The sequence below is a fragment of the Prionailurus bengalensis genome, chromosome D3 (assembly GCF_016509475.1).
Source record: "Prionailurus bengalensis isolate Pbe53 chromosome D3, Fcat_Pben_1.1_paternal_pri, whole genome shotgun sequence".
NCBI classification, from domain to species: Eukaryota; Metazoa; Chordata; class Mammalia; order Carnivora; family Felidae; genus Prionailurus; species Prionailurus bengalensis.
In genome coordinates this window covers 5,641,893-5,666,284 of record NC_057356.1, presented here as the reverse complement: position 1 = coordinate 5,666,284, position 24,392 = coordinate 5,641,893, and the positions used below count along the sequence as shown (strand labels likewise).

General features: G+C 65.6%; 1 protein-coding gene across 39 annotated transcripts in view; it reads right to left on the bottom strand.

Moving 5' to 3' along the window:
• The window catches only part of NCOR2 (nuclear receptor corepressor 2), a 211,871-nt gene that overhangs the window by 45,883 nt on the left and 141,596 nt on the right, over window positions 1-24,392 (bottom strand). For 36 of the 39 annotated variants that reach the window (XM_043557333.1, XM_043557331.1, XM_043557336.1 and 33 more), the window contains 4 exons: window positions 22,748-22,893; window positions 21,238-21,410; window positions 19,278-19,340; window positions 7,023-7,165 (listed from right to left, as the gene is read on the bottom strand). In XM_043557333.1, the coding sequence (XP_043413268.1) occupies window positions 7,023-7,165; window positions 19,278-19,340; window positions 21,238-21,410; window positions 22,748-22,893 (525 nt within the window). The remainder of the gene's footprint in view (window positions 1-7,022; window positions 7,166-19,277; window positions 19,341-21,237; window positions 21,411-22,747; window positions 22,894-24,392) is intronic. The other 3 variants (XM_043557330.1, XM_043557340.1, XM_043557334.1) reach the window with 2 other exon arrangements.

Sequence of the window (24,392 nt, the reverse complement as noted above, 5' to 3'; positions counted from 1 at the left end):
CAAGTCCTAGATGCACGTACGCCCGCTGCCCTGACACCCTTCTAGAACAGGCGAGGAAGGACCGTCTGTGACTCTCCAGCCCCTCTGGCTAGCCCAGCTAAGCGGTGACCGTGCAGGGCACCCCACAGGACACCTGCCAGGCACGGCCACTACGTGTGGAGCGGAAGAACGAGGGAAACCTTTCCTCGCATGTCGCGTCCGCCCCTCACCGAGCCCCGCTTGGGAAGCCCGCCATTTCACCCCACTGGCCTTTCCAGACACCCCTCCTGTGTGCCAGGCGCCGCGCGGAGGCTGAGGACCCACGGTGAGTGAGGCAGACCGGGACACCGCCCACCAAGACCTTCCGGTCAGGGAGAGCGGCAAAGGGCCCATCCCTTCAGGAGAGACTCAGAGGTGGGGATACGGGGCGGATGGAATCAGACAGGGTGGGGGCCGCACGGAGGAGGGGCCACGCGAGCCGGGTCTGAGCACGCAGCGGGAGCTGGCCGGGCAAGGCCCCGGAGGATGGCGTTCCAGGTGCAGCCCCCGGAGGTGGGACCCAGCCGAGCGTTGGAGGAACAGAGAGGAGGCTCACGCCGCGGCGCCCTTCACATCCCTCCACACGGCACCCCGGGCCCGGGAAGCCCGGCTCCTTTGCTCACGGAGCCAGATGGCCACCCCTCCACTCGGGCACCCACTCCTCACGCACTGCAGCCCGCGTCTGCACCTCGCTGGGCTGGGCGCCCCGGGGGGCCGTCTCTGCCTCCCACGCTGCGCCCCGCGGAGGCTCAGAGCACGTCCGCTGGCCGACTTCCTGAGTGACTGAATGGGCAGCGTCTGGGGCTTAAACACACGGCTGGCAGGGCTGGGGCACGTGTGGTGGCAGCGTGTGCTGGGGTCTCGGGGTGACCAGGGACCCCCAGAGGGGGTGGACTGGCTCCTAAGAGGGGACGGCTGTCCCCATACGGCTGGTGTGACAGGAGGGGAGGGTCCCAGCCTGAGCCCTTTCTGCCGCTATCCCGGACATGCCCACGGCTCTCAGTGAAGCCCCCCAGGCCGGGCTGAACACCGTGCCCCAGAATTCACGTCCACCCGAACCTCTGAACGTGACCTTATTTGGAAAGAAGCTCTTTGCACATGTAATTAGCTAAGATGAGGTCACGCTAGATTAGGGTGGGCCCGGAGTCCAGTATGACTGGTGTCTGTACAAGGGGGGAATTTGGACCCGGCCGCACACCGGGGAGCCATGTGTCTACAAGCCAAAGGACGTCCCACACTGCCCCTCCCCACCCCCCGCCCCAGAGGCTGCAGGGGCAAGGCGGGCTTCTCCCTGGAGCCTTCGGAGGGAGCAGGGCCCTACGGACACCTCACTTTCGGATTTTTGCCTCCAGGATTGTGACAGAATAGATTTCTATTGTTTCAAGTCACCTAGTTTGCGCTGCTTTGTTACAGGAAACAGGAAGCTCATGCAACTCCCCTCCGCCGATCCCCCGGCCCCCAGCAGAAAGCCGCTCGCCCCAAAATGTGAACAGGCAGCCCACCTTCGGGGCAAATGCCCCGCCACCTCCAGGCACCAGCAGGGTCTGCCCGCCCCGGCCCCGCACCACGGCCCACGGCCCGGCTGGGAACGGGCCTCGGAAGGGTCCCCAGACCCCAGCCCCGGCCTGGGAGTGGGTTCGCTTCCTGTCCTGCCTTCTTCCTGAGCGAATTGGGGTCCTCTGAGCGTAGCCGCTCGGAACGCGGGGAGGAAAGGAAAACGTCCGTTTGCCCGTTAGTCACGGTTTCCGTCACCAAGAGGCCAGGGCCGTGGCCCCACCCTGCCGAGCGTCCCCTGGCCATCGTGGGAACGCCCAGCTCCACCATCCACCCGCCTCCGGGGGCTGGCCCGGCCCGGCCCCAAACCCCGAGCTTCTCCCCGAGGCGCGGCTGGAGCCCACGGAGGCACGAGAAAGCTGTGTGGCATGTGGGTTCTGTGGGTGCGGCCGAGGGTTCCCCCTTCTTCCCCCATCTATTTTTAGCGGACAGGGACTCACTCATGAGCTCGGGCTGGGTGAGGCAGGCGACAGGCTGCCCGGGGGGAGGAAGGGTGGGGGGGAGGGGTGGGGTGGGGGGACTCTGCGACCCTGGAGCCTCGCAGGGAACAGGGGCTCCCGGGGGTCTGGCCAGGACGCACGTCCTCCTGGGGACCCGAGGCCTCTCCGGGAGGGTTCGCCGGGCCCGGCAGCCTGGGACGCATTGGGTCAAGCGGGATGCGCGTGACATCAACACTCAAACGCCAGCACGGGGTCTGAGAGACGGGGGCTCACGGAGCGTCTGGGGGATACACCAAACCCTTCCACACGTGGCCTCGTGCCCCAGAGTCAGGAGGCGCGTGTGCCGGAGGAGATGCTGCATGGCGGAGCCGTATTAGCGAGTGCGGTCACTGTTCGTTAAGCACCTACTACGTGCCACGCGTCTTCCACGCGGTGAGTCACGGGATGCGCACGGCTGCTGCTCCCTGCTTCAGACTCTCCAGGGGCTCCTGAAACCCCTGAGAGAAAACCCCAGGTCCTCCTCACTCCACACAGCCCTGCGTGGTCTAGATCCGGACCCCACCCACCTCTCCAACGTGCTCATCCACCCCTGCCCTCCTCGGTCACCCTGAAACAAACACACTAGCCTCCTTGTGCAAACATACGTAGAGGGCCCCGGCCACAGGACCTCTGCACTGGTCGTTCCTCGACCTGGACACCCTTCTCCTAGATAGTGGCATGACTCACTTTCTCACCTCAAATCACGGCTTCACTCAGACATCACCTCCTCCGAGAGGCCTCCCCTAGTACCCTGTCAAAATCAGCTAATCCTTGCCCCTCCGCCATCAATCACTCTCTACTACGTCCGTCACCTTATCACCTTCAGACGGCAACCAGAAATCATTCGTGTATTCCTCTGTGTCGCAAACTAGAATGAGTTCCTTAAGAGCCAGCCTCTTTGTCCTCGGTCGCATCCGGGGCATACCTGGGACGGTGCCTAGCACCTACAGAACAGATGTTCTGGAACTGTTTCTTTAGATGAGCGAACCTGACAGACAAAGATACTGACTCAGAGCGGCAAAGACACTTTCCCAAGATCACACGGCTCATGAGTTGAGGGGCACAGATCGGAATGCGGGCCAGGTTGTAGCACTCGGTTGCCCAGGCCGTCTTCCTCCGCAGGCCTGTGCAGCCTCGGACAGAGCAGCCAACGGAGGAAAACAAGGCAAGGCGGGGCCTGGGCTGAGACAGACAGCCAGCCAGAAACACAGAAGCTGAGCCCCGGGGCCTGGATTCACAGATGGGAGAAAAGGGTAACCTTCGGCCAGAAGGAGGGGAGGGAAAACCTCGGAGAAGTCCCCGATGCCAAATGTTACATAACTCCGGGACACGCTCTGCCCGCCCGCCCCATCTTGCTTCCTGCTGACGTCGCCCCGTGGCCGTGCTCGGGCCAGGCCTGGTGTAAAGCGGGAGGGGACACCCACTGACCCCCCGCTTCCCCTGCTCCTTCCTGCACCGGCCAAGGGTGACATATCTTCCTGAGCTCCAGGCGGGGCCTGGCCGGTGGCCAGACGCGGCTGCCGCTGCTTCGGGATCCAGGAGGCTGTATCTTCCTCCTGAGGCCCGGGGAGGGCCGGGGAGGGCGGGAGGCAGAGGTCGCGGAGGTCAGCAGCATCTTGTGAGGCCTGCTTGCATACCACAGTGACAGGGAACTCACCCCTGCACCACGGGTGGCCACTGGCAGGATGGCCGGACACGGGCTGAGCCCCGCCTCCCGTGACGGGTCCCCATATCTGCTCGCCTTGCTCCCTCCACTGCTCCCTCGAGGTCAGCTGGGAACCAGAGCCAGCCCCACATTCCCGAATCACCCTTCCTCACCAGTAAGTGGTCGGCAAGGCTCCCCATCGGCTGGCCTCAGCACACGGCCTGCTGACCCCCATCTACGGGTCCCACGCACTCGGTCCACTGCTCACCCAGCGCGACCGCCCTCGGCTGAGTCCCGCGTGAGCCACGTCTGGTGGAGGACAGGCCCACGAAGGGAAGCTGACCACCCCCCCCCCCCCAGCCTGGCCTCCCGCCCCATCCCCCTGGTGAGACCCACCCGCCAGGGCGCGGGGTCGGGCGACAAGGCGGGCGGGCAGCCTCCTCGGTCAGCGGACCGCTGCAGCTACGCCTCACCCGCCTCGCGCCCAGGCCTGCCTCCCGCTGACCCCACGGAACCGTACAGTTCCTCCGCCCGGCAGGGGAAGCCCACGCACGGCCTGCCTGGCACGCAGTGGGCGCTCAAGAAAGGCCCACTGAGCGCACGGACGCGGGATGCCCACGGCTCCCCGTGCCGACGGGGGGCGAGGCGCCGCCCTTGACCGAGAGCCCATCGCCCTAGGGTGGGGCCTAGTCTCCCCTCCGCTTTACGGAGGAGGAAACGGGGGCGCGAGTGCTGAGGCTGCCGCGGGGCTGCGGCGTGTGCCCTCCCGCCCGGAGCCCTGCGCCGCGCCGGGCCGCCAGCTGGCCTTGGCAGGTCGAGCGGCCAACCCGTCGGTCGGCCCGGGGCAGCTGCACCTCACATCCAGCTGACGCCCAGGGAGACACGAGAGCCCAGCCACCGGGCACCCGGTGGCCACGAGGGCCACCCCGGCTGCAGCTCTCCCCTGCGGGGCGCCGGCCCCGTGCCAGGCCCCGTTCTGAGCCCTCGGGTCCGTTCACAGACGACTCTGCCACAATAGCCCTCCGGGGTGGGCGCGCGTATGGCGCCCATCGCAGAGCTGGGAAAACCGAGCGCCGAGAGGACAAGCCGCTCGCCCGAGGCCACACGGCTGCTAAGCGGCGGGATTGGATCAGAATGCAGCTCTCTGGGGCCAGAGCCCCTGCAATGGCTGTTCTGCACACACCATTTGAGAGAGAGCACCCCCAAGCGCCCCCGGGAAGGACAGAGGGTCGGCGACTTTAAAAGAAAAGGGAGTATTAATGCCACTAGCGGGAGACGGGGCGGTCACCCTCACAGAGCAGGCACCCAGTTCTGCACAGAAGGTCATCCAGTCAGTCTTCACCTGAGTTCTCTGGGTAACGGCCATTATGGCCCCACTTTACGGATGAGGAAACTGAGGTTCGGTGGGATGAGGCTGCCACCTAAGGTCACACGGGTACCAAGTCGTCAAGTCGTCAAGCTGGGACTTGACCCTACACACCGCACCATCCACCTTGCTGGGGTCTCTGGTCCTCCAACCTATGCTCTCAAGTCCTGGGGTCCCCGGGGTGCGGGGCGACCGTGCCCCGAGGACCTCTGGGAAGGGGGAGGCCTGTGACCCGACAGCCTGAGCTGTGGCTGGTTGTGTCCGTGCTGCTGGGAGGAGCAGGGGCTGGCCGAGGGGGAGGGGAAGGGGGAGGGGGGGAGGGGAGGGAGCAGAAAGACATCTCTCTGTGCTTGGGAGATGCTGGGAACCACCCTCGCCCCTCGCCCGTCCATCTCTAGCCGGTGGGCACAGAGGCTGCCCACCAACCCCACCCCCGGCACGAGCCCCTCCAGGCTGTTCCGGCTCAGCCGCCCTCCGGGCCCTGAGGATTTCAGCAGCCGTCAGAGACAGGTGCTGTGTGGCCTCAACCCTCCCGGAGTCTCCCTCCCTGCGGACACCAGAGTCCTGGAAACTCCGGGAAAAGCAGAGCTGCTCCAGGACGAGGGCACTGCCAGTGGCTCAGGGAGCATCAGGGACCGTCTGAACAGGAGGTGGGGAAGGTGAGGGTGGCCTGGCCTCACCACAGGTGACCGGGAACGGGGGACGGACGAGAGCCCAACCGAAGACCGAGGGTCGGCCTCAGCCCTGCCCGCAGGGGCACGAACAGTCTCCTCTGCCTCCAACTGCCAGCAGCTGCTCACACACTCAGTGCAGTAAAATCCCGTTCGAGGGGCCGGTCGGGGGGGCGGGCCTTAAATTCCACACAGTGCTCACGCACGGCTCAAACGGGGTGATTCCGTCCCCGACCTGCCCGCCACGCTCTGCGGTCTCGGCAGTCGGTTCACCTTCTGAACCCCAGTGGGCTAGGCTGCCACACTTTATACCCAGCAAGAGGCACCTGCCCCACGGGTGGGAGGGCCGGCGAGGGCTCCCTGGGGAGGACAGCTGCGTGCCCCCCTTCTTACACCTTCGTATCTACAAGGAAATACGCGGCCTGGTAATCACGAGCATGGGTCCCCAGATCATGCAGTTGTGGGTTCAAACCCCAAGTCGGCTGAGCCTCGGTTTCCCCAGATCGGAAATGGTGACGGTGTGTGGCATGTCAGGGAAAGAAAGGAAAAGAAGAAAAGACAGGACAGTTGGGAGAGAAGAAAGAAAGGAAGGAAGGAAGGAAGGAAGGAAGGAAGGAAGGAAGGAAGGAAGGAAGGAAGGAAGGAAAGAAAGAAAGAAAGAAAAAGAAAGAAAGAAAAAGAAAGAAAAGAGGGAGGGAAAGAAAGAGAGAGACAGAAGGAGGGAAGAGCCTGCCCCCACCTGGCCCTCAGTTCACAGTAACAGCTGTGGAGGAAGCAAGCCTCTCTGTAGAGACCACTTACGCACTCGGCGAGGTGAGCCCGCCCCTTCTGTGCTCCTGGCCTCCCCTCGAGGCCTGAGGGCAGCAGGACGCCTAGAGGAGGGCAGGGCTGGGCCTGCTGCCCACCCCCCCCACCTGTCCTTCCCTCCCCGGGGCAGCCTGAAGGCCGTGAGGTCAAACGGGGGTGGGGGAGACGCTGGCTGGGGTCCTTCTGCCTCTGGGCCGCCACTCCAATGCACTGACAGTCGCAGCCCCTGGTGAGTCAGTGGCTGGACCCACACCCCCCAGCTGTCGGACCCGGGAGCGCAGGGCGGCGGAGGTGGGGCACCGCGAGGGCGCGCCGGGCACGTGGGGCCATCCCAGCGCCCAGACGGGGATTTATGGCACGGATCGTCCCTGCAGCCGTCCCACGGGTGCCACTAAGCGTGAGGCGCAGGGGCCGTGTCCTAGGCAAGGCGGCCCTGGAGGCGGGCAGCGGGGGACCGGGGGGGTGGGGGGGGGGGCGCTCACCATCTTCAGCTTGTGCTGCTGCAGGATCTCGTCCAGGTTCTGCCTCTTCTTGTAGTTGAAGTAGAAGTTCTTACACTGAGACACGGTCTTGGAGCCCACCATCCGTGCGATGGCCGACCAGTTCCGGCCGTGTTCCAGAAGACCTGTGTGGCGAAGGGCGGCAGGTGAGGGGGGCGGGCGGCCGTGCCCACGGCCCGGAGCCCCAGGCAGAAAGTGCTCTGATTACCAGGCCTGAGGCTCCCTGCTTGGGTCTGAGACTCAGGCAGGGGACACGGTGGGGGCAGGGCGGGGGCGCTCCAGAGAGGCGGGGGTGGGGGCCCGGCCCCGGGAGGTGCAGGTAGGTGCCCGCCCCGGGTGCACCCACGCCAAGGCCACCGTCAAGGGTCCTGGGGGCCGGGGCGCAGACCCCGCCCGGGCTCCCACCTCTCTTGCCTCCCCTGGCCGTTGTGACCCAGCGCTGACACTCCCTCACAGCTGCAGATGAGGCCTCAGGCCTCGGGAGACAGGGCTGTTTTCCGGCCGCACCGGGCCAGGGCCAGGGAAAAGGAAGGAACGCGTGAGCAGGGGAGGGAGGGTGCGGTCCGGGGGGGTGTGAGCTGGAGCCAGGAGCCTCTTGACCCGGGTTAACTGGGCACATCCGGGGCCCGGGGCCCAGCATGGACTTGGGGCCCGCAAGGCTGGTTCAGGGGCTAGGAGCAGACTTGCTCCCCAAACACGAGCCCCATCTCCGTGAGCTTCTCACAGCTGCACACACTCCTGATACGGGGAGAAGTCCCCAGGAGCTGGCAGACTCCGCCCCAGAGCCACCTGGGTCAAGAAAGTTCTCTCCAGTCGCACAAACCCAGGCCAGAGCTGTACCTGCCCCCCACCCCCCCCCACCAACCCCACACCCGCCTCTAGTTTCAAAGCCGTCAGTACCAGACTCGGCAAAAAACGCGGCCCCCTCCCTGCACGTGGGAGCCGCACCCGGGAAGCCTGGCCCCAGGTCTCAGTCCATCTGCCCACAGAGCTCCTGGCACACACGGGCACGCCCCGTGCGGCCAGGTCAGCCTGGGCAGGGAGGGCAGGAGGCAGGCTGCGGGGCAGGACTGGGCCCCCACAAGGGCAGCAGGCAAGAAGCCTGACTCACACTGCTGAGAGCACAGCAGCCTCTGAGCCCCGGAGCTAGGCTTTTAACGGCCAAAGAGCTCCCATAACGAAGTTTGAGGCCATTTTCCCTGAATCAAATCAAGCTGCAAGCAGGGAAGCGAAGATTGGAATTTTGCAGGGGTGCAGGAGCACGAGGAGCCAACAGGCTGTGTGCTGGCATTTTCCGTCATTCGTTCGTCCGTCTGTCCGTCCATCCATCCATCCATCCATCCACCCACCCACCCCAACAGGTGCCGACTGCTTGCTACGTGCAAGGCTCTAACGAAAATAAAACTGCAACAAAAACAACATCAACAAACCACCACGTCACGTGGCCGAGTGACCCGGAGTTTGCAAAGCCCTTCAAAGACGCGGTTCCATGTCAGCCCCGCTGCCGAGGCCATGAGGCTCGAGGGGTCACGGCCACTCACGAGCTTCCGGGGACAGGCCAAGGGGCCGCGCGGGAGCGGGGACCCAGCAGGCTGGAGGTGGTGCCCGACCGACAGGCCACCTGCTTCGCCGCGGAGGCTATGGGCCACGTGGCCCCACGGCGGCTCCTCAGGGTTCCTCAAGGACAGGCGGGGAGGGGGGGGCTGGGGCATGGGATCAAGTGTAACCCAGCCCCCTGACCTTTCCCTCTGCCTGCGCCAGCAGCAGCTGCCACTTCCACAGAACCTGGCTGAGGACGACGGGACGCGAGTTTATTTATATTTCCCCAGCCGGGGCCAAGAGAGCCCAGGCAGACATGTCGGGCAGGAACCCCGGGCGGGAGAGGGCGGGTCTCCCATCTGGGACTGCTGGGGTGGGATGGGGCGGGGGGGGGGTGGGGTGGGGTGGACAGCGAGGGCCCAGGGGGCAGCCGGACCCTAGCAAGGTGGACATTTCCAAACAGCACACAAGCAAAAAGGTGGCTTGGAGGCTGGCAGGGGTTCAGGGTCCTAATCAGGTCCACTTGTGGCAGCAGCAATAGGAGATGCTGACGAGGGTGGCGGGGTCACCCGGCCCTCCCCGAAGGCGGCGGTGGCTCACGAAGGAGCACCGGACCAGCTGTCCAGAAGCCCTGCCTCGAAAGTGCTGTGCGACATCAGCCACCCCCTCTGTTCTCCGGGCCTCGGTTTCCTGGCTGCTGTGTGAAAGGCTGGGGTGAGTGTCCTCACAGCGCTGGCCAGGGGGCCCCCTTCTGGTTCCTGTTCCCCAGGTTGAGGGTGCCGGGCACGGGGACAAGCACTTTAGACCTCACCATGCCTTAGAGGCCACCGAAACCAGACCCAGCTGATAGCCCCCCACAACACCCGTCCACCCAGAGACAGCGCCTCTGAGCATGTGCCAACCAAGACCCCCCCACCACCTCCCCGGGCCTGCCCCAAGCATTCTGGGGTCCTGCCCTCCCTCCCCGAGAGCCTCAGCCTGACAACCAGAAAGGCAGGGGGGAAGGGGCCCCAAGAGAAAGGGTGGGGACGGGGCCCCGCGGGTGCAAAACTCCCGAGTCCCCGGCCTGGTGGCCCCAGTCAAGTCCCTGCCACCAGCACCCAAAGCCGCCCCCGAGCCCCTCCTGGGGCCTCACTCACATCCTCTCATCTGCGTCTCCCCCTCGGCCAAGTTTTCCGGAAACATCCGGCTTGGAGGATGCTCCAGGGAGGAGCTGGGAGCAGCAGGCCGGGCCGGGAGGCGGGAGGCGGGAGGCGGGAGGCCGGGCGGCCGCGGTGCCGGCTCCGCGAGGTTTGTGGCTGGAGCAGGCTTGTGGCTGGCGTCTGCTCCGGCTCAGCTCTGCCTCACATCCTTCTGTCCAACGGCGGCGGCGGTGGCGGGCGGGGGAGGGAGGGCGGAGGCTGGGAGGAGGGCGGGGAGAGCTGCTCCACACCGCCCGCCCCTGGTGGCCCGGGGCTCCTACCGGCGGTCCTGACACCGCCTCCCCCCTCCCGGCAGGCGGCTGAGGGTGCGCGAGGTGCCCTTCCCCACGGGGGCGGGCGGTGGGAAGCGGTCAGTTGTGTGCTCGCGCCCCGTGCCAGGCGTCACCAGGGCGCACGGTGCCCGAGGCTCCTCCGGGCACAAGTGCGCCCCGGACGGACGCTCGGCGAGGGGTGCGGGCCAGGGGGCCCCCGGTCCCCAGACGCCCCCGCTGGGCGGAATCCGAAGAGCCGGGCCTGACGGGGCAGCCTCACTGCGCGCCCGGGCGCGATCTTCCTGCTGCCTGACCCAGCGAGACGCGTCGTCAGGGCTGAATGTGACCTCCAGACGGAGGCTCGCGGGAGCGGGCGGGCGGGGGAGCGTGGCAGAAGCCCAGGTTCAGAAGGGGCGGGCCAACTTGGCACCCGCTTCCCCCCTCCCTCTCTCCCCATCCGTGGCGGTGGCGGCGTCAGCAGCGGTAAGAACAGATGAGGGTTCAGGAAAACAGAGCTTCTCCACCCCAGCAGACGGGGAGCAAACAGCCCCTTCCGCTGTCATCCCCCTGCGCCAGCGCCACCTGCGGTCTCTGTCCCCCCCCCCCCCCCCGCCCGGCCTGATGCTGCCAGGGCGGACGGCCGGCGGGCCCTCCGTGGGACCCCCTGGAGGCCCCGGGACCGCAGGAAGGGGGCCGCGCGCGCCTCCCAGCACCCGCCGGTCTGTGGGTGGGCGGGCCTGGCTCAGGACTCCCGGGAGGAAGCTCGGGATCGGAGGGGATGAGATGAGACCTCCGACCACTGAGGATCAGGGGAAGGGCCAGGGTCCCCGAACGGCGCTCGGCCGCCCTAGGGCCTCAGGACCACGGCTGCCTCTCCCTTCCCTCTCCCGGACGCCCCTGACACCCAGAGCAGTCCGCCCCCCCACCCCCCACCCCGTACAAACACCTGCTGGAGGTGTCGTGGCTGGAGGTGTCGTGGGCGGCTCCTGGGAGGTTGAAAGTTAACGGGGTTGAACTTTGGAGCCAGATCCAGGTCGTGACCGATTTCTCCAACTCGAGGGTCAATGACCTGCCTGTCCCTTCAGCCCTCAGCCTCTACGTCCTGCCCACGGAAACCCAAGGAACAACAGGCAGCCCTGAAGCCCGTGTGCGCCCAGCCCTCATGCTGGGATCTCAACCATGTCCGGGATCTAGGACGTTCCGCCAAAGCCCCTCGCTCCACACCCTGCAGGGAGGTCCGAGTGAGCCTTTTAAGAATGCCAATCCAGTCGTGTCCCTCCTCTACTTAAAAGTCTCCTGATGGCGACCCAGGCCTCTCAGAATAAACCCCAAAGTCCTCGGTGTGGCGCAAGGCCCCGCAGAGCCAGCCTCGCCCACCGGCTGGCCCGATTCCTACCTGTCCCCTTACTCACTCCAGCCACCGGCACCTTTTATGCCCAGCCCTCGAGTGGGACCCAGGGCATTTGCACTAGCTATTTCCTCGACCTGCACGGCTTTTTCACAGCCCTGCCTCTGTCTTCCTCTGCTCCAATGATACCTCCTCGGAGAAGCCTTCCTTGACCGGTCCGTCTAAGCCACTGTCCTAGCCGCCCTGTCATCACGAGACTTTGTTCCCTCCGGGGCACCTCTCTCCCGAAATTAGCTGCTTGGCTCCACTGCTCACTGACCGTCCTGTCTCTCCACCTGCAACTGTCGGGCATGTGGGAGGCACTTGGCAAACGAACACAGCTCCAGATACCTGGAGTGTCTGGGTGCGGGGGCCCACCAGATGTCGGCCACCTCTCGCGGGCTCCCAGGAAGGAGCTCCTGAGAGGAGGGGACCGAACGTTTATCCCAGCAGCGTGCCCTGGACCCTCGCTAGACGAGGCCCGAGGCAGTGCCCACCTCCTACGCCCAGGGCCGTGCCCACAGGCCTGCGCCCCAAGGCTACATAGTACCGATGTCCCCTGCGGTCTGGATTCCCCGACCCCACTTCTAATTTCTAAGGAAAGAGTTTCGTTCTGAAAAGTCAGGAGGCAGGAACTAGGAAGTGAAATTGACCAAGACAGGAAGTCAAGCCAGGAGGTCTGAGTCACACACTTGGAGCTCCGAAAGAGACGAAGAACAGTGGGTGGCCGCAGGGCTCACTGCAGGAGAGGCGGCTCAGCATCATGGCTGGGGGGGGTGGGGGTGGGGGGGGGCTCGGCCGGGCCACTGTCTGCTCTTGGCCAAGCTCGGGGCGGGGGGGGGTGGGGGGGGAAGCTTCCCATGCACCTTGCAGGGGCCTGTGATGAACGGTTCTCACGGGAGCAGGGACTCAGCCCCCAGAGAGGCCCCTGTCCCTGTCACGTCCCTGCCCCGGCTCCCTCTGGAGGTCCCGGCCACAGGCAGCGCTCTCCCCTGAAGGTCTGTGAATCCCCAGCTCACCACCACCACCACCACCGGTGAGCTCCGATACCCAAGGTAGGGAGGGTTCTGGAAGTCCTCCTGGTCCCGGGGATGTCACAGCTGTTCCATCTGGAAGCTAGCCCCCCAGCTAGCTCCCCAACCCCAGCAAGGGGCACAGGCTCCCCAACCCCAGCCAGCCCCTTCCTACCCTGAGGCTTTCTGTTCCCTCCATGGAGAGCACAGGGTGCCCGCAAGCGGGACACATCCACACCCCTCCTGCCAGCTGCCGTTTCCAAAAGAAACTCCGGTTCGTGAAACAAAATTTTCTGCCCAAAACACTGTCGAAGGAGAGGAAAAAACTCCCGGCAGGCTTCGTCCTGAGTCATAGCACTTCCTTCTTTCAGAAACCCCAAGCCCTGGGTGGGTTGGATGTGGACTCAGCCACTCAGCTGGCAACCCTGTCGGGCACCGACTGCATGTCAGAGCTTCCAGAACTCTGGCCAGCCCCGAAATCCCATGAGGAGCCTGGCTAGACAGCTCCATACCTGAACTTTGACTTACCTACCTTTCCCTTTCCGCCCATGCTTTTAAGAATCAGCCCTGATGCCTACGTTAGCCCGTTTCATCACATCCGCGAGAGTCATCGGCAGAATGTCAAGTAGCAACCTCTTCCCCTCACACACGATCAAACAGACACTTCGGATGAAAAGAAATCACCTGGGTGGGACCCCACGTCGCCTTGCCTGCCACTCTGGGAAAATGCCACCTTAGGCGCTCAGCGCCCAGTCTTCCCACAGAGCAGGGCGGAGAGCTCACCCCCGGGGCTCATCACTCAGCCCTCCGGACCTCAGTTTTCCCATGTGCAAAGCAGAAGTCGCGTCTGTGTGCCTGTGCGGGCGTGCACACGTGGACGTTCACACCCGTGCAGAACTCGCCCGGTGGAACAATTCACGCGCAAACAGGCCTCATCGCGACTGTGCCCGCTGCCGCGCGTCTCTCTCCGCGAGGGGTCCCCGGCTTGGACGCGGCTGTGTGCCTCTCCCTCCCAGGGGTGAAGGTGGGCTGGCAGGGGCCTCACCGCGTCTTCAAGGGGGCCGACGAGGACCAACGGAGGCGTCCGGAGCCTCTGCCCCCTGAGCCCGCCCCGCACCACGAGGTCACGCAGAAACCGGCTTTCTCCTCCTTCCGAACCGCCACGCGCCAGAAGCCTCCGAGTCGGGACGCAACCGGCCCGAGACGCGGCACCTCCGCAGCGGCCCAAGGGCGTGCTGCTCGCCGGCGTGGGCCCTGGGGTGCCGCGCCGTCCGTCCCCTCCAACGGCCCTCGGCACCGCCACCCCTACGCGTCGACCCTCCTCAGGCACCCACTCGGAGGGGCGGCCCCGTCCCCGCAGGGCCCTCGCTCGCCCCGCCCCCAGAAGCGGCCCCTGTGCGCCAGTCGCCGCGCCACCCTGCGTGTCCCCCAGCGTGTCACGGGGCTCGCGGGCCACGCGCGCAGCGGTCCAGGCGGAGCACGCACGCCGCCCCTCGTCCGTGCTCCCCGCCGCGGGGCGCTTCGGCGATGGACACGCGTGGGGGGGAGGGGGGGAGGGGGGGAGGAGGGCCTGCTTTCCCCGAGCTCCGCGGCGGGGGGGCTCACGCGTCCCCTCCCCGAACCTCAGACTCTTCATCCGTAAAAACTAATTAAACCAGCCAGTGTGCACAACAAGCACTTTGGAGGTGCAAAGCCATTAGCGGTTTCTCCTTCGCTCTCCGTGAAAGTGGGGGGCGGGGCAGGGATCCAGTCCTGCGGGCAGAGCGGCCCGGGAGTTTCCGAGAGAGTTCCGGGGCCCGCCTCAGCTCCATCCGGCCCGCGGGCCTCGCGCGGGACCCCAGAGCCCCCGGCCGCTCGCTCGCTCGCTCGCTCACCGGGCCTCTCTCCCGTGGCCAGGCGGGCCACTTGAGGCCAGGGAGGGGCTGGCAGCGGGGAGCCAGGCCAGCGCCCACTGCTGGTCTGGAAAGGCGTGACCAGGGGCTTCCCCGCCCCCTCCGCGGCCGGCGCCCCGCCCACCACCGAGGCGGCGAGGACGCCGGGGGCCGGCGTGTGCCACTGCCAGCAGAGCCCCGGGCCTCCCGCACAGCTGGGTCGAGACTCCGAGCCAGGCCAGGCTGACCTTTCCCAGGGGAGCTAGAGCCTCCCGGCCCGGCCCGGCCCAGCGCCTGGCCTGCCCCTCCTGCCCAGCATGGCGCTGAGCCTGGGGGCAGGCAGCCAGCTCCCCGGAGCCGCCCGATCCCGGGGAGGCCGCTTCCTCCACACGCTGGGTCCCTACTGGCTGTGAGCTCCGGGGCAGGCAGCCCCGACTGCACGCACATGAGAAGGGAAGGTGACCACCTGCCCGCCTAGACCCCTGCAGCTGCCGTGTCTGCTGTCCCACTCCCTCCCCACGCTCTTAGAAAAACCGCCAAACCCTCCTCCACGGCTGCTAAGGCCCAGATCTCAGTGGCCTCTCCACCTCTTCCCTCTCTCCCCGTCACTCTGCGTGTCAACATCTTACTCGACCACGCTGCCTCTGCCACAGGGCCTTTGCGCATGCTGTTCCTTCGGCTGGGATGCTTTCCCTCCCTCGCTATCTTATTAATAGCAGCCGAGCCCCACGGACGAACTCATTCACACCTCACACCAGCCCCGTTCCTACTCTGTTACTAGAGTATCTGGGTTCAACTTCCAGCTCCGCCAATTAATAGCTGTGTGGCCTTGGGCCGCTCACTGAACCTCTGTGAGCCTCAGTGTCCAAATCTGAATAAAAGAAGTGGTAACAGCACCTGCTTCATAAAACTGGTCGGGATGACCTGACTTTAATACACGTAAAGCCTTTAGCGGCTCTTTGCACCCAGGAATGCTGAGAAGTACTTAACGGTGCCGCTCAATCTTGTCGTGCTCCGGGTGCCAGCCCCAGGGCCCCTATTTCGGGGCACCCTCTCTGGCCCGGTGGAACCTCCTCCAAGCGCCATTCTGCACCTGCTTGGCAGGTCATTTGCCTCCAGCCCACTTCTGAGATGTGCACACAGGGAGCCAGGGCCCCGAGACGAGCGGGCGCTTGTTCAGGGCCACACCCCTAGGGGGCAGAGCTGGGACTTGAACTCGCAAGAAAGGCTCCGAAGTGTCTGCATCAGACTGCAGGCCTACCACCTCTGAGCGCCTGCTGTGCACTAAGACCCACACATGTATGGTGTGATGCCCCTGGGGGATGGCGTCCTAGCCACGTGGCCACAGCACAAGAGAGACGAGGCCAAGACGGAGATGGGCCAGGCCGAGGGCGCACGGCTGAGGGGCCGGCTGACAGGGAACTCGGCCTGCCTACGACATCACCGCCCTAAGCTCTTCTGTTTTTTGTCTGCTTGTTTCTTGCCCCAGCAGAACCACACTGGGGGCTGCACTGGCCTGAACAGTGTTCCCTCCGAATTTCATATCCACCTGCTGCCTATAAAGGTGACCTTACTGGTAAAAGACTCTCTACAGATACGATCAAATTAAGATGAGGTCATCCTGGACTGGGGGGGGGGGCGGTCCTTGTAAGAAGAAGGGAATGTGGACAAACACACAGGGAACACGGCCGCGTGAAGACAGAGGCAGAGCCGGAAGAGATGTGCTCACAAGCCAAGGAGCGCCAGGGATCAGGCGGCCTCTGGAGGCTGGAGCAGGCGAGGCACGACTCCTCCCTAGAGCCCTGAAAGGGAGCACGGCCCTCAACTTTGACCTCTGGCTTCCAGAGCTGCGAGAGGATGCACTTCTGTTGTGTTTAAGTCCCCACGTTTCTACGTTGTCATGGCAGAGCTCCAGGAAACTCACACAGTGGGCGACACTCGAGTTCCCACCATACCGATGAAGGAGCTACGGCACAGAGAGGTCGATGGACTTGCCTGAGGTCACAGAGCCAGAAGGTCTGGTTTCTCTCTAGGCACGGGGGGCCCTCTGCAGCTCAAGCTTTCAGGCCAGGCCGCTGGCAGTCTTCAGGGATGCTCTGGGCAGGCTCGGTGCCCTCAAGGCCCTGGGGGCAGCTGGCTTCTTACTTCCCGGGGCTCCCAGGGGAGGGTCCGGGCTGGCTGATCTCCGGGTACCCCTGCCCTGCGCTGGGTGAGGCACAGGGTCGATGGAAAGGACGGGCAGGAGGATGAGCGTGTGCCATCTGCTTGGGGCAGCTGTTCCTTGGGTCCCTTCCTGGGTTTCTGAGGTCCGGACAGGGGCGGGGAGGGGGCTCCACAACGTTCCTAGCCTCCTGCCCCACCCCACCCCCCGCGCCCCCACCCCTCTCGAAGAGCCGCTGGAGCTGCCGGCACCTGCCTCCCTACCCCGCCCCTTCCCACCGCCGCCGGGAACACACAGCCATTAGCAGCCACCCTGAGCAGTAATTGTCCAGATTGCGGTAATTCACGGCAGACGAGCACGCCGGCGCTCATCGCATTATTACAAATGTCACTGAGCAGGGCCTCGGCGTGCGCGGTCCCCGGGGGGTTCTCGCGCCGCCGTCTCCGTGGGCAGGACCCAGGATGAGCTCACTGCCGCCGTGAGGACCCAACCTTGAGACAGTGGGGCACACTCCCGTCTCGGCTGGTGAGTCATCCCGGCCGACCTCCCTGTCCCCAGATCTGCCCTTCCCAGAGGGAGAGAGGACAGCCGCCCACTTGGCCGACTCCGGTTCCCAGGCAACAGGGAGGGGGCCGGGGCCGGGGCTGCCGTGACAACAGAAGACGCTGCGGGGGGTGAGGGGCCGTGGGAGCACGGGCTGGCGGTCCAGGCGCGTGCACGTGGAGCCCCTCACTCCCGGCGGGGGCGGGGGCGGGGGCGGGGGGGGGGGGGGGGAAGCTGCCTGGGCACAGTCACTGCCAAAGGCAGAGACTCACGAACAATTGCAAACGTTCCCAGCAGCTCTGTTCACAGTAGCCAAAAGGTAGGAACAACCACGTGACCAGCGGCCGACGGATGAACGAACACATCAACGGGACGCGGTCCGTCCGCACGGCGGGATAGAGCTCCGCCGTAAAAAGGAGCGAGGCCCCCACGCGACGGAGCGGACGGACCTCGGGAACACGACGCCGAGTGAGAGGAGCCAGACGCAGAAGCACGTCCTGTAGGACGCCCCTCGTGCGAGAGCCCAGACCAGGCAAACCCACAGCGACGGAAAGGTCGGCGGACGCCAGAGGCTGCGTGTGACAAGCCGTGGGCACGGGGTTTCCGTCTGGGGTGATAAAACGCTCCGAACGAGACGGAGGGGACGGCTGCACAAGGCTGCGAATGTCCTTTGTGCCACTCAATCGCACGCTCTCGAACAGTCAAAACAGCGAAATTTACATTCTGCGTATTTTGCCAGAATTAAACGCGGAGGAGAAAAAAAAATAAATCGCGCGGTCTCCGTGAAAGTGAAGCCTCTTGCGCTCAGTGGTGCCGTCCGCACTGGGACCACAAAGCGCACGGAGGACAGACAAAAGCAACAGTGCGGCCCCCCGTGGGGCGAACGGCACCCCTGTGCCCTGAAGCCAGAGACGCCGCCCGGCCCCCGTGCGCCCTGCTCTGACCTGCTGAGAAGCTCTCACCTCCCGGGGCAGCGCCTCTCCCGAGTGCCGGGAGTCTGGAAGGTGGGGGGGCCCAGACAGGAGCCAGCGGGGAGGGGCCTGCTCCTGGTAGGATTCTGAAACTTCAGGGTGGCGCACTCAGGCCCCCTTCCCAGGGTGGGGGGTGGGGGGCAGGGCAGACAGCCCCGTCTCGGCCTCTGTCCCGGCTCCGCCTGGAGGCCACACCGCCCTCAGACTCGCCTGCCCCTGTGTGCCCAGGGCCCTCGCTAGAAAGGCCATCCATCGCTCTGTGAGTCACGTCCTGGAGCTCTGGGCGCCAGAGGCTGCACGTCAGTGGCAAGGCCTTGGTAGGGCCAGGAGGATGAGGGCCAGAGGCCCGGGCCTGCTCCCAGCCCCTCCACACATCAGCTCCGAGACCCTGGCCACCCTGGCCTCGCTCCTTACTCCGTCCTCTGTGAATCGGGATGGACAGGGGAGCCACCCCTGATCTCGGGGCTGAGATCAAAGCAAGTGAGAACAGGCAGGCACATGGGGCTCAGGCACCACCCGGCCTCAGCCTTCCTGTCGGCACTGGGCTCGGGCAGGGGAGGAGTGGGCCGGGGACAAGGGGGATCCACAGGATGCAGCCCGACAGTGCAGGGGCCACCCTCGGGACCCTCGATGCCTGCAATCTCTAGTCCCCCACGGTTAATCCGGAAGCCTCTCCTGTGTCACAGGTGGGGAAACTGAGGCACGGAGCTGGGTCACTGAGCCAGGAAGCGAAGGACCCGGCTATTCCGGCTCCACTGAACACACAGCTGGCTTCTAAGGCAGGACATAAGGTCAGCACCACAGCACGTGGCCACTAGCCCCCTGTAGCCCCGCCTCCCGGGGGAGGACGCCACCAGTGGGGGGGTGGGGGGCTACAGCCTGACCCCGTGACCCCACCGTGGTGGCTGCTGGAAGCTCTGTGCCTCCCCTCCGCGAGGCCCACGTGTGCTGCCGCCACTCTGTCTACGGGGCCACAGTGCGCTGAGCCCAGAGGCAACAGAAGCCGCCTGCTGACCTCATACACAGCATGAGCCGCACGGTTTCCGAGCCACGCCTCGACACCGCCAAGGGACCCACCGCGGAGCCCGGCGACGCAGCCACACGGACCCCTCCTCTAGAGGGCAAAACCGAGACTCCTGGGAAACGGCACGAGTCTGAGGACGCCCCAAAGCGGAGGCTGCCCCTCCGGATGGCACCAGAGGCCCCCGTTCAAGGCCCGGTGGGTCGCCCCCTCCCCAGCATGTGAGCTTCAGGACCCGGATGCAAACCGAGAGTGGTCAGAGCCGCGGAGGCGCTCACCTTTCTTGGCGGTCTCCATCTCCTCCTCCGTCCAGCGAGAACTCTCGTTCATCTCCATCGAAGCTAGAAAGGAAGGCGGGGCGCGTTGGCAGAGGCCCAGGGGGCGATCCCGCTGGGGTTGGGGCGCCGTAAGGAGCCCGTTTTGCAGGCAGAACTCACACTGAGATGGCCCAGGGCCTCTACTGTGAAAGCTGCATCTGCACACACGAGGCCGGGGAGGGGGCGCCTGCCCCGAGAGCACGGCGACCGCACGAGGGGCACAGGGACCAAGAACGCCAGCTTCGGGTGGGCAGGGACCTCCTCTGAGCTCGGACTCGTTGGGGGCCGGATGGGTCTTTGCCGTGACACCCCTGGTTGACACCCACCCGGTGTCCGTAGTCCCCACTCCAACCGTGACAACCAAAGCTGGTTTTGGACACGGCCATTTGCCTCCTGGGGTTTAAAAGGCCCCTGGCCAAGCATGCTGCTCTGCGGGGTGAGTGACACGGTCCCCCCGGTTCCCCCCGTGCAAGGGTGAGGCTTTACAAGGGACTGCGACCCTGGACGTCGGGCAGAGTCGGCCAGGCCTCTGCAGTGGCACTGTTTTCGGGTCTCTCCTCCAAGTTCCCCAAGACAGACGCCTGGGTCTTTCCCTGCAAATTGCTTAAGATCTCCTGAAGGGGGCAGACATGAGGGACCAGCGTCATGGACCCAGCGCCTGCAACAGCACCAGGCCAGCCTGGAACTACCAGGCTCGGTAGAGGCCAGCCGACCAGTGGAGGGGAGTTCCAGCAGGAGGGGAATGAGAAGGAACAGCTCAAGGCAGGAGAGGGGAGACGGCCCCCACCCCCCTCCCTGGGCGGCTTCCCCCCTCCCTGCTACAACAGCCTGCAATCCCTTCCTTCCCAAGGGACCCTCAGAGGGAGGCTGTGAAGTCTGAGCTCAAGGTGTAAGTGCCGCTGGAGGGCCCAGGGAGGTGTTTTCCACCCAGCAATCTAGCCCCACCCAGCATCGGCCGGGGGCCCAGAGGAGCTTCCCAGAAGTTAGGCCGCGGAACCTGCTGCCCCCGGCCTCCAGGCACCAAGGCGTAGTCACAAAGGCCGGAGTGTGACAGGAGTCACGTGAAATTTGTGGCCAACGGGGCTGGTCTGAATTCCAGCTAACTCCATGAATACGGAGGTGACATCCTTTCTCTAAGCCTCACACAGCCCATCTATGAAATGGGTATGAATTACCTCCCACAGGAAGGAGGGACAGACCCTGGGTGTCGGGTAGGGGGCAACTGTGAGAAATGAAATGTCACCTCCATCAACTCAACTTCCACCCTAGGAAGGCACCCTGGTGCCTGGGGCCTGAACCTGAGCGCTCAGGGCCCAGGGTGGGGGCTCCCCCAGAGGCGGGAGGGGCGGGCCCCCCAACAGCCAAACACCACTGCGGAGATAAAGGACACACGTTGGCTGCCCCCCTGTGGCTGAATGGGAGAACTGCTACTCAATTTGTCTCTCCCGCCCCGAACCCCAACTTGGGATGGGAGGTGAGGCTCAGACCCGCTGAGCAGGAGAAACTGAGGCCCACGGGAGGGAAGTTGGAACCCGGGTGCCTACCAGGGCTGGGGGCGGGGACAGTCTACACCCAGGCCCTTCTAAAAAGGGGTTGCAGCTACGACAACTGCTCCCTGGCGCAAGTGGGGGCCAAGCGCGGCCAGATTTTCCAATTAGAAAACAGAACCTAAAGTGGCGATCTAGACTTCTACGTGAACCCTCCAGGCCCGGGGTCATCGGGGCTGATGGGCGCTGAGCCCTCCCCAGCCCCACCGGCCGTCGTAGGCTCTTCCCACACCCGGCCCCCACACGGCAAGCGCGTGTGCAGACGAGGGCCCTGGAGCACAGAGAGGGTCAGGAGCTGGCCCCGGGTCACACAGCGAGTTCGGAAGCCAAGGCCGGGCCTCGGAACCCACCGTCCTCCCTGGCCTGCAACTCACCCAGCTCGGCGCTCTGCTGTGGGGTGACGGCCTCCTCACTGTTGGCCTCGTTGGCCATGGAGCGGGTGATGCGGCCTTTGCGTCTCCCCTGGCTGTTGGCAGTTTTCCGGCCTTTAGAGGCCACTGCCTCCTTCTCATCGTTGTCCTCCCCAGAGGTGTCGTCCGTCTTCTCCCTGAAGACCAGAGAGGGAGACAGGGGTAGCCTCCCCTGAGCTGGGAAACCAGACGATGGCTGCAGGGGACCTGCTTCCGTCAGCTCGATGGGTGCGGGCCGCCAGGGACCTGTGCGGCTCAGATGCCGGAAAGCTCGGGCTGAGGGCCGGTGAGCAGCGGGCCGCAAGCCCTCCGCACTCGCCGGACGAGGGGCGTGGGGCGCCGGCTCCCTGCGGTGCCCCTGTATCCACGCGGGCGGAGGTGCGAGCTGGCGGCTGTCACGACCCGACTCCCCAGACGAGGGGCGTGGGCCAGCAAGTAACCGGGGGGCTCCGCGGGCACGCGCCGCTGTCCGCCTGCCAGACCAGCTCACGTGCCACACAGACGCGCTGCCGTCTGCCTGCAGGCCCGCTGGCTCAGCCGCGTGGGGGGAGGCCAGGTCCCATCCACGAGGCCGCTCGACACCCCCCGAAGCAGAGATGCCCTCGGCGGGGCTCGAGGCCCGCAGCAGCTCGGCTTGCTCGCGGTACCGGGGCGGGTCGCTGGGCCTCGCAGAATACCCAAGAGGGAAGGCTCCTGCCGGGCTTCTGCAGGCCGGGCCAGGCGCCGGGGCGTGTGCGGGTGACCTCGGGACCCGGGGCCGGGGCTTTCTCCGAAGCCACCGCGGGACGCTCAGATTTACACCCCACCTCCCATTCGTCTTCCTGAAGGCCCCCCCTGCACGTCTGGGACACAGAGGGTAACGAAGCCAGATGTTCCCCGAAGCCACATGCCTGAGCCCATGCCAGGTACCTGGCACAAAGCCGTGCCCGCCCCCCTTTCTGGAGCGAATCTCCGGCTGGCTGTGCTCGGCACCCGCCCCTGGCAGGCACGGGAGGCTGTGCCTTGATCTGCAAGAACTCACGCTGACGGCGATAATTCTAAAGGTGAGGGCAGGGCCCGCCTGCACACCTAGTCCTCCCGCCAGCTCCTCTGATCGTCCCCCTCCCCCCGCCTGGCGTCTCAGGAGACCCGGCGGAGGAGGGGGAGAAGATGAGGAGGCCAAGAGCTCCCAAGTCATTGCCTGGATTTATTAGCTCAGGAGTAGAGCTCAAATGAGCTATCAGTCTCAGAGGTCTCCAGAGGGTTGGAGGAGGCAAGGGCGGGCGGGGGGGGGGGGGGGGGGGGGGGGAGAGCAGGCTTCCGGAAGGGGGGCTGTCAGGTTCAGACGGAGCGGAAGATGCCTCCCTTCCCGGCAGGCAATCCGCAGCTGCCGAATGGCTCGCCTCAGGTGCTTCTACAGAGAGGGGCCCCCCCCACCCCCGTCTCGAGCGGAGTCCAGGCCACCTCCCCGCCACCCGGGGGGGAAGCGCCTTACTTGGTCAGCTCCTCCTTGTCGTTCTCCACGTCGGGCTTCTCCTCCTCCTTCTCGGCCTCCTTGTCCTTCTCCTTCTCATCCTTCTCCTCCTGGTTGCTCCGGGGCATTTGCTGCTGCTGCTGCTGCTGCTGCTGCTGCTGCTGCTGCTGCGGGGGCCCCGGGGGAGGCCGGGGGAGGGAGGAAAACAGCGAGGCAGGTGAGCCTTTGCGCCTGGGCTGAGTGCGCCCGCAGAGCGGGAACGGGACGCAGTCAGCCGCAGACGCCACGGCCGGGGGCACCGCAGCCCACGGGGTCCAGGGAGGCAGGAGCCCCAGGGCCAGGCGTACACATCGGAAGCCCGGACGCCTCCAGGACTCCTCCTGACTCCGCCACTCGCGGGCTGTGTGACCCTGGATGAGGACCTTAACCTCTCTGTGCTCTGACTCCTCCCTTGCAAAGCGGGGCTGTTCCGCAGGCCCACCCCGGCCGGGGGCCGGGAGGCCGGAACGAGAGATCCCCGACACGAGTGGGGTCCGGCACGGCTGTTCAAGGGGGGCCGAAGCCACCACCGGCACGGGGAGGGCTGCCGGTCAGGCTTAGTAGGCCAGAGCGGGGCGAGCACCGGAGAACCTGGGGACGCATCCCTGACGAAGCTCGGGCCGCTTCGCGGCCCATCGCCACACCCGTAAAATGGGCAGGCGGGGAGGGGAGCCCGGGGCCCGGCCCACGTGCAGGCGCGTGCTGCCGCGTTGAGGGTCCACTGCCTGCCGCAGGCTTGCTCTGCTCGCGTCCGGGGCGAGGCTCTTTCACCTCCTCCCAGGCCTGTTTCCTCTGCTGCCCCCTCGCACCGGGCCGCGGGGCCTGCCCTCAGCAGGACGGGGGAGGAAGTGAGGGCGGCCGGCTCCTTCCCGGGAGGCTGCCCGACTTCCTCCTGCCCTGCTGGGTTTCTTTCAAAGCACCCGCTGCTTCGGGGCGCCCGGGTGGCTCAGTCGGTTAAGCGTCCGACTTCGGCTCAGGTCATGATCTCACGGTTTGTGGGTTCGAGCCCCACGTCAGGCTATGAGCGGCCGGCTCAGAGCCCGGAGGCTGCTTCGGATTCCGTGTCTCCCCTGCTCTCACTCGGTCTCTCTCTCCCTCTCTCTCGCTCTCTCTCTCTCTCTCAAAACTAAGTAAACATTACAAAAACTACTTAAAAATTAAAAAAAATAAATAAAGCACACGCTGAGGCCACCCCAAAGTTCTCCCTGCGGGCAAGTGCCAGACCGGACCACCTTTCCATCCCAGTGAGCCAAGGGAGACGAAAACAAACCCGTCGAAAAGCCTTTCGGTGTGGGGCAGGGGTACGGTCACCCAAGGAGAGAGAAACCCCAGCAGGTGGAGAAGGCGGGGGCAGGCGGGGTTTCCCTCCGTCCCTCCCTCCCTGCATCGTTCCTCCGCGTCAGGAACACACGGCCCTCCAACGCACGAGGCTGCCTCAGCCTGCGACCCCCTCCCCGGACGGACCCTCTTGCGCGGCTGTCGTTTACAAGGCGGCGGACCACAGCTGGGGGCGTTCTGTGCCACGGGGGCCCAGAGCGCGGAACCCCGGGCTCTCCAAAGCCATGCCAGGGGTCACCCCAGGAACAAGCTGCTCCAAGAACCCCCTCTGCTCTGCAAGAGGAGGCGA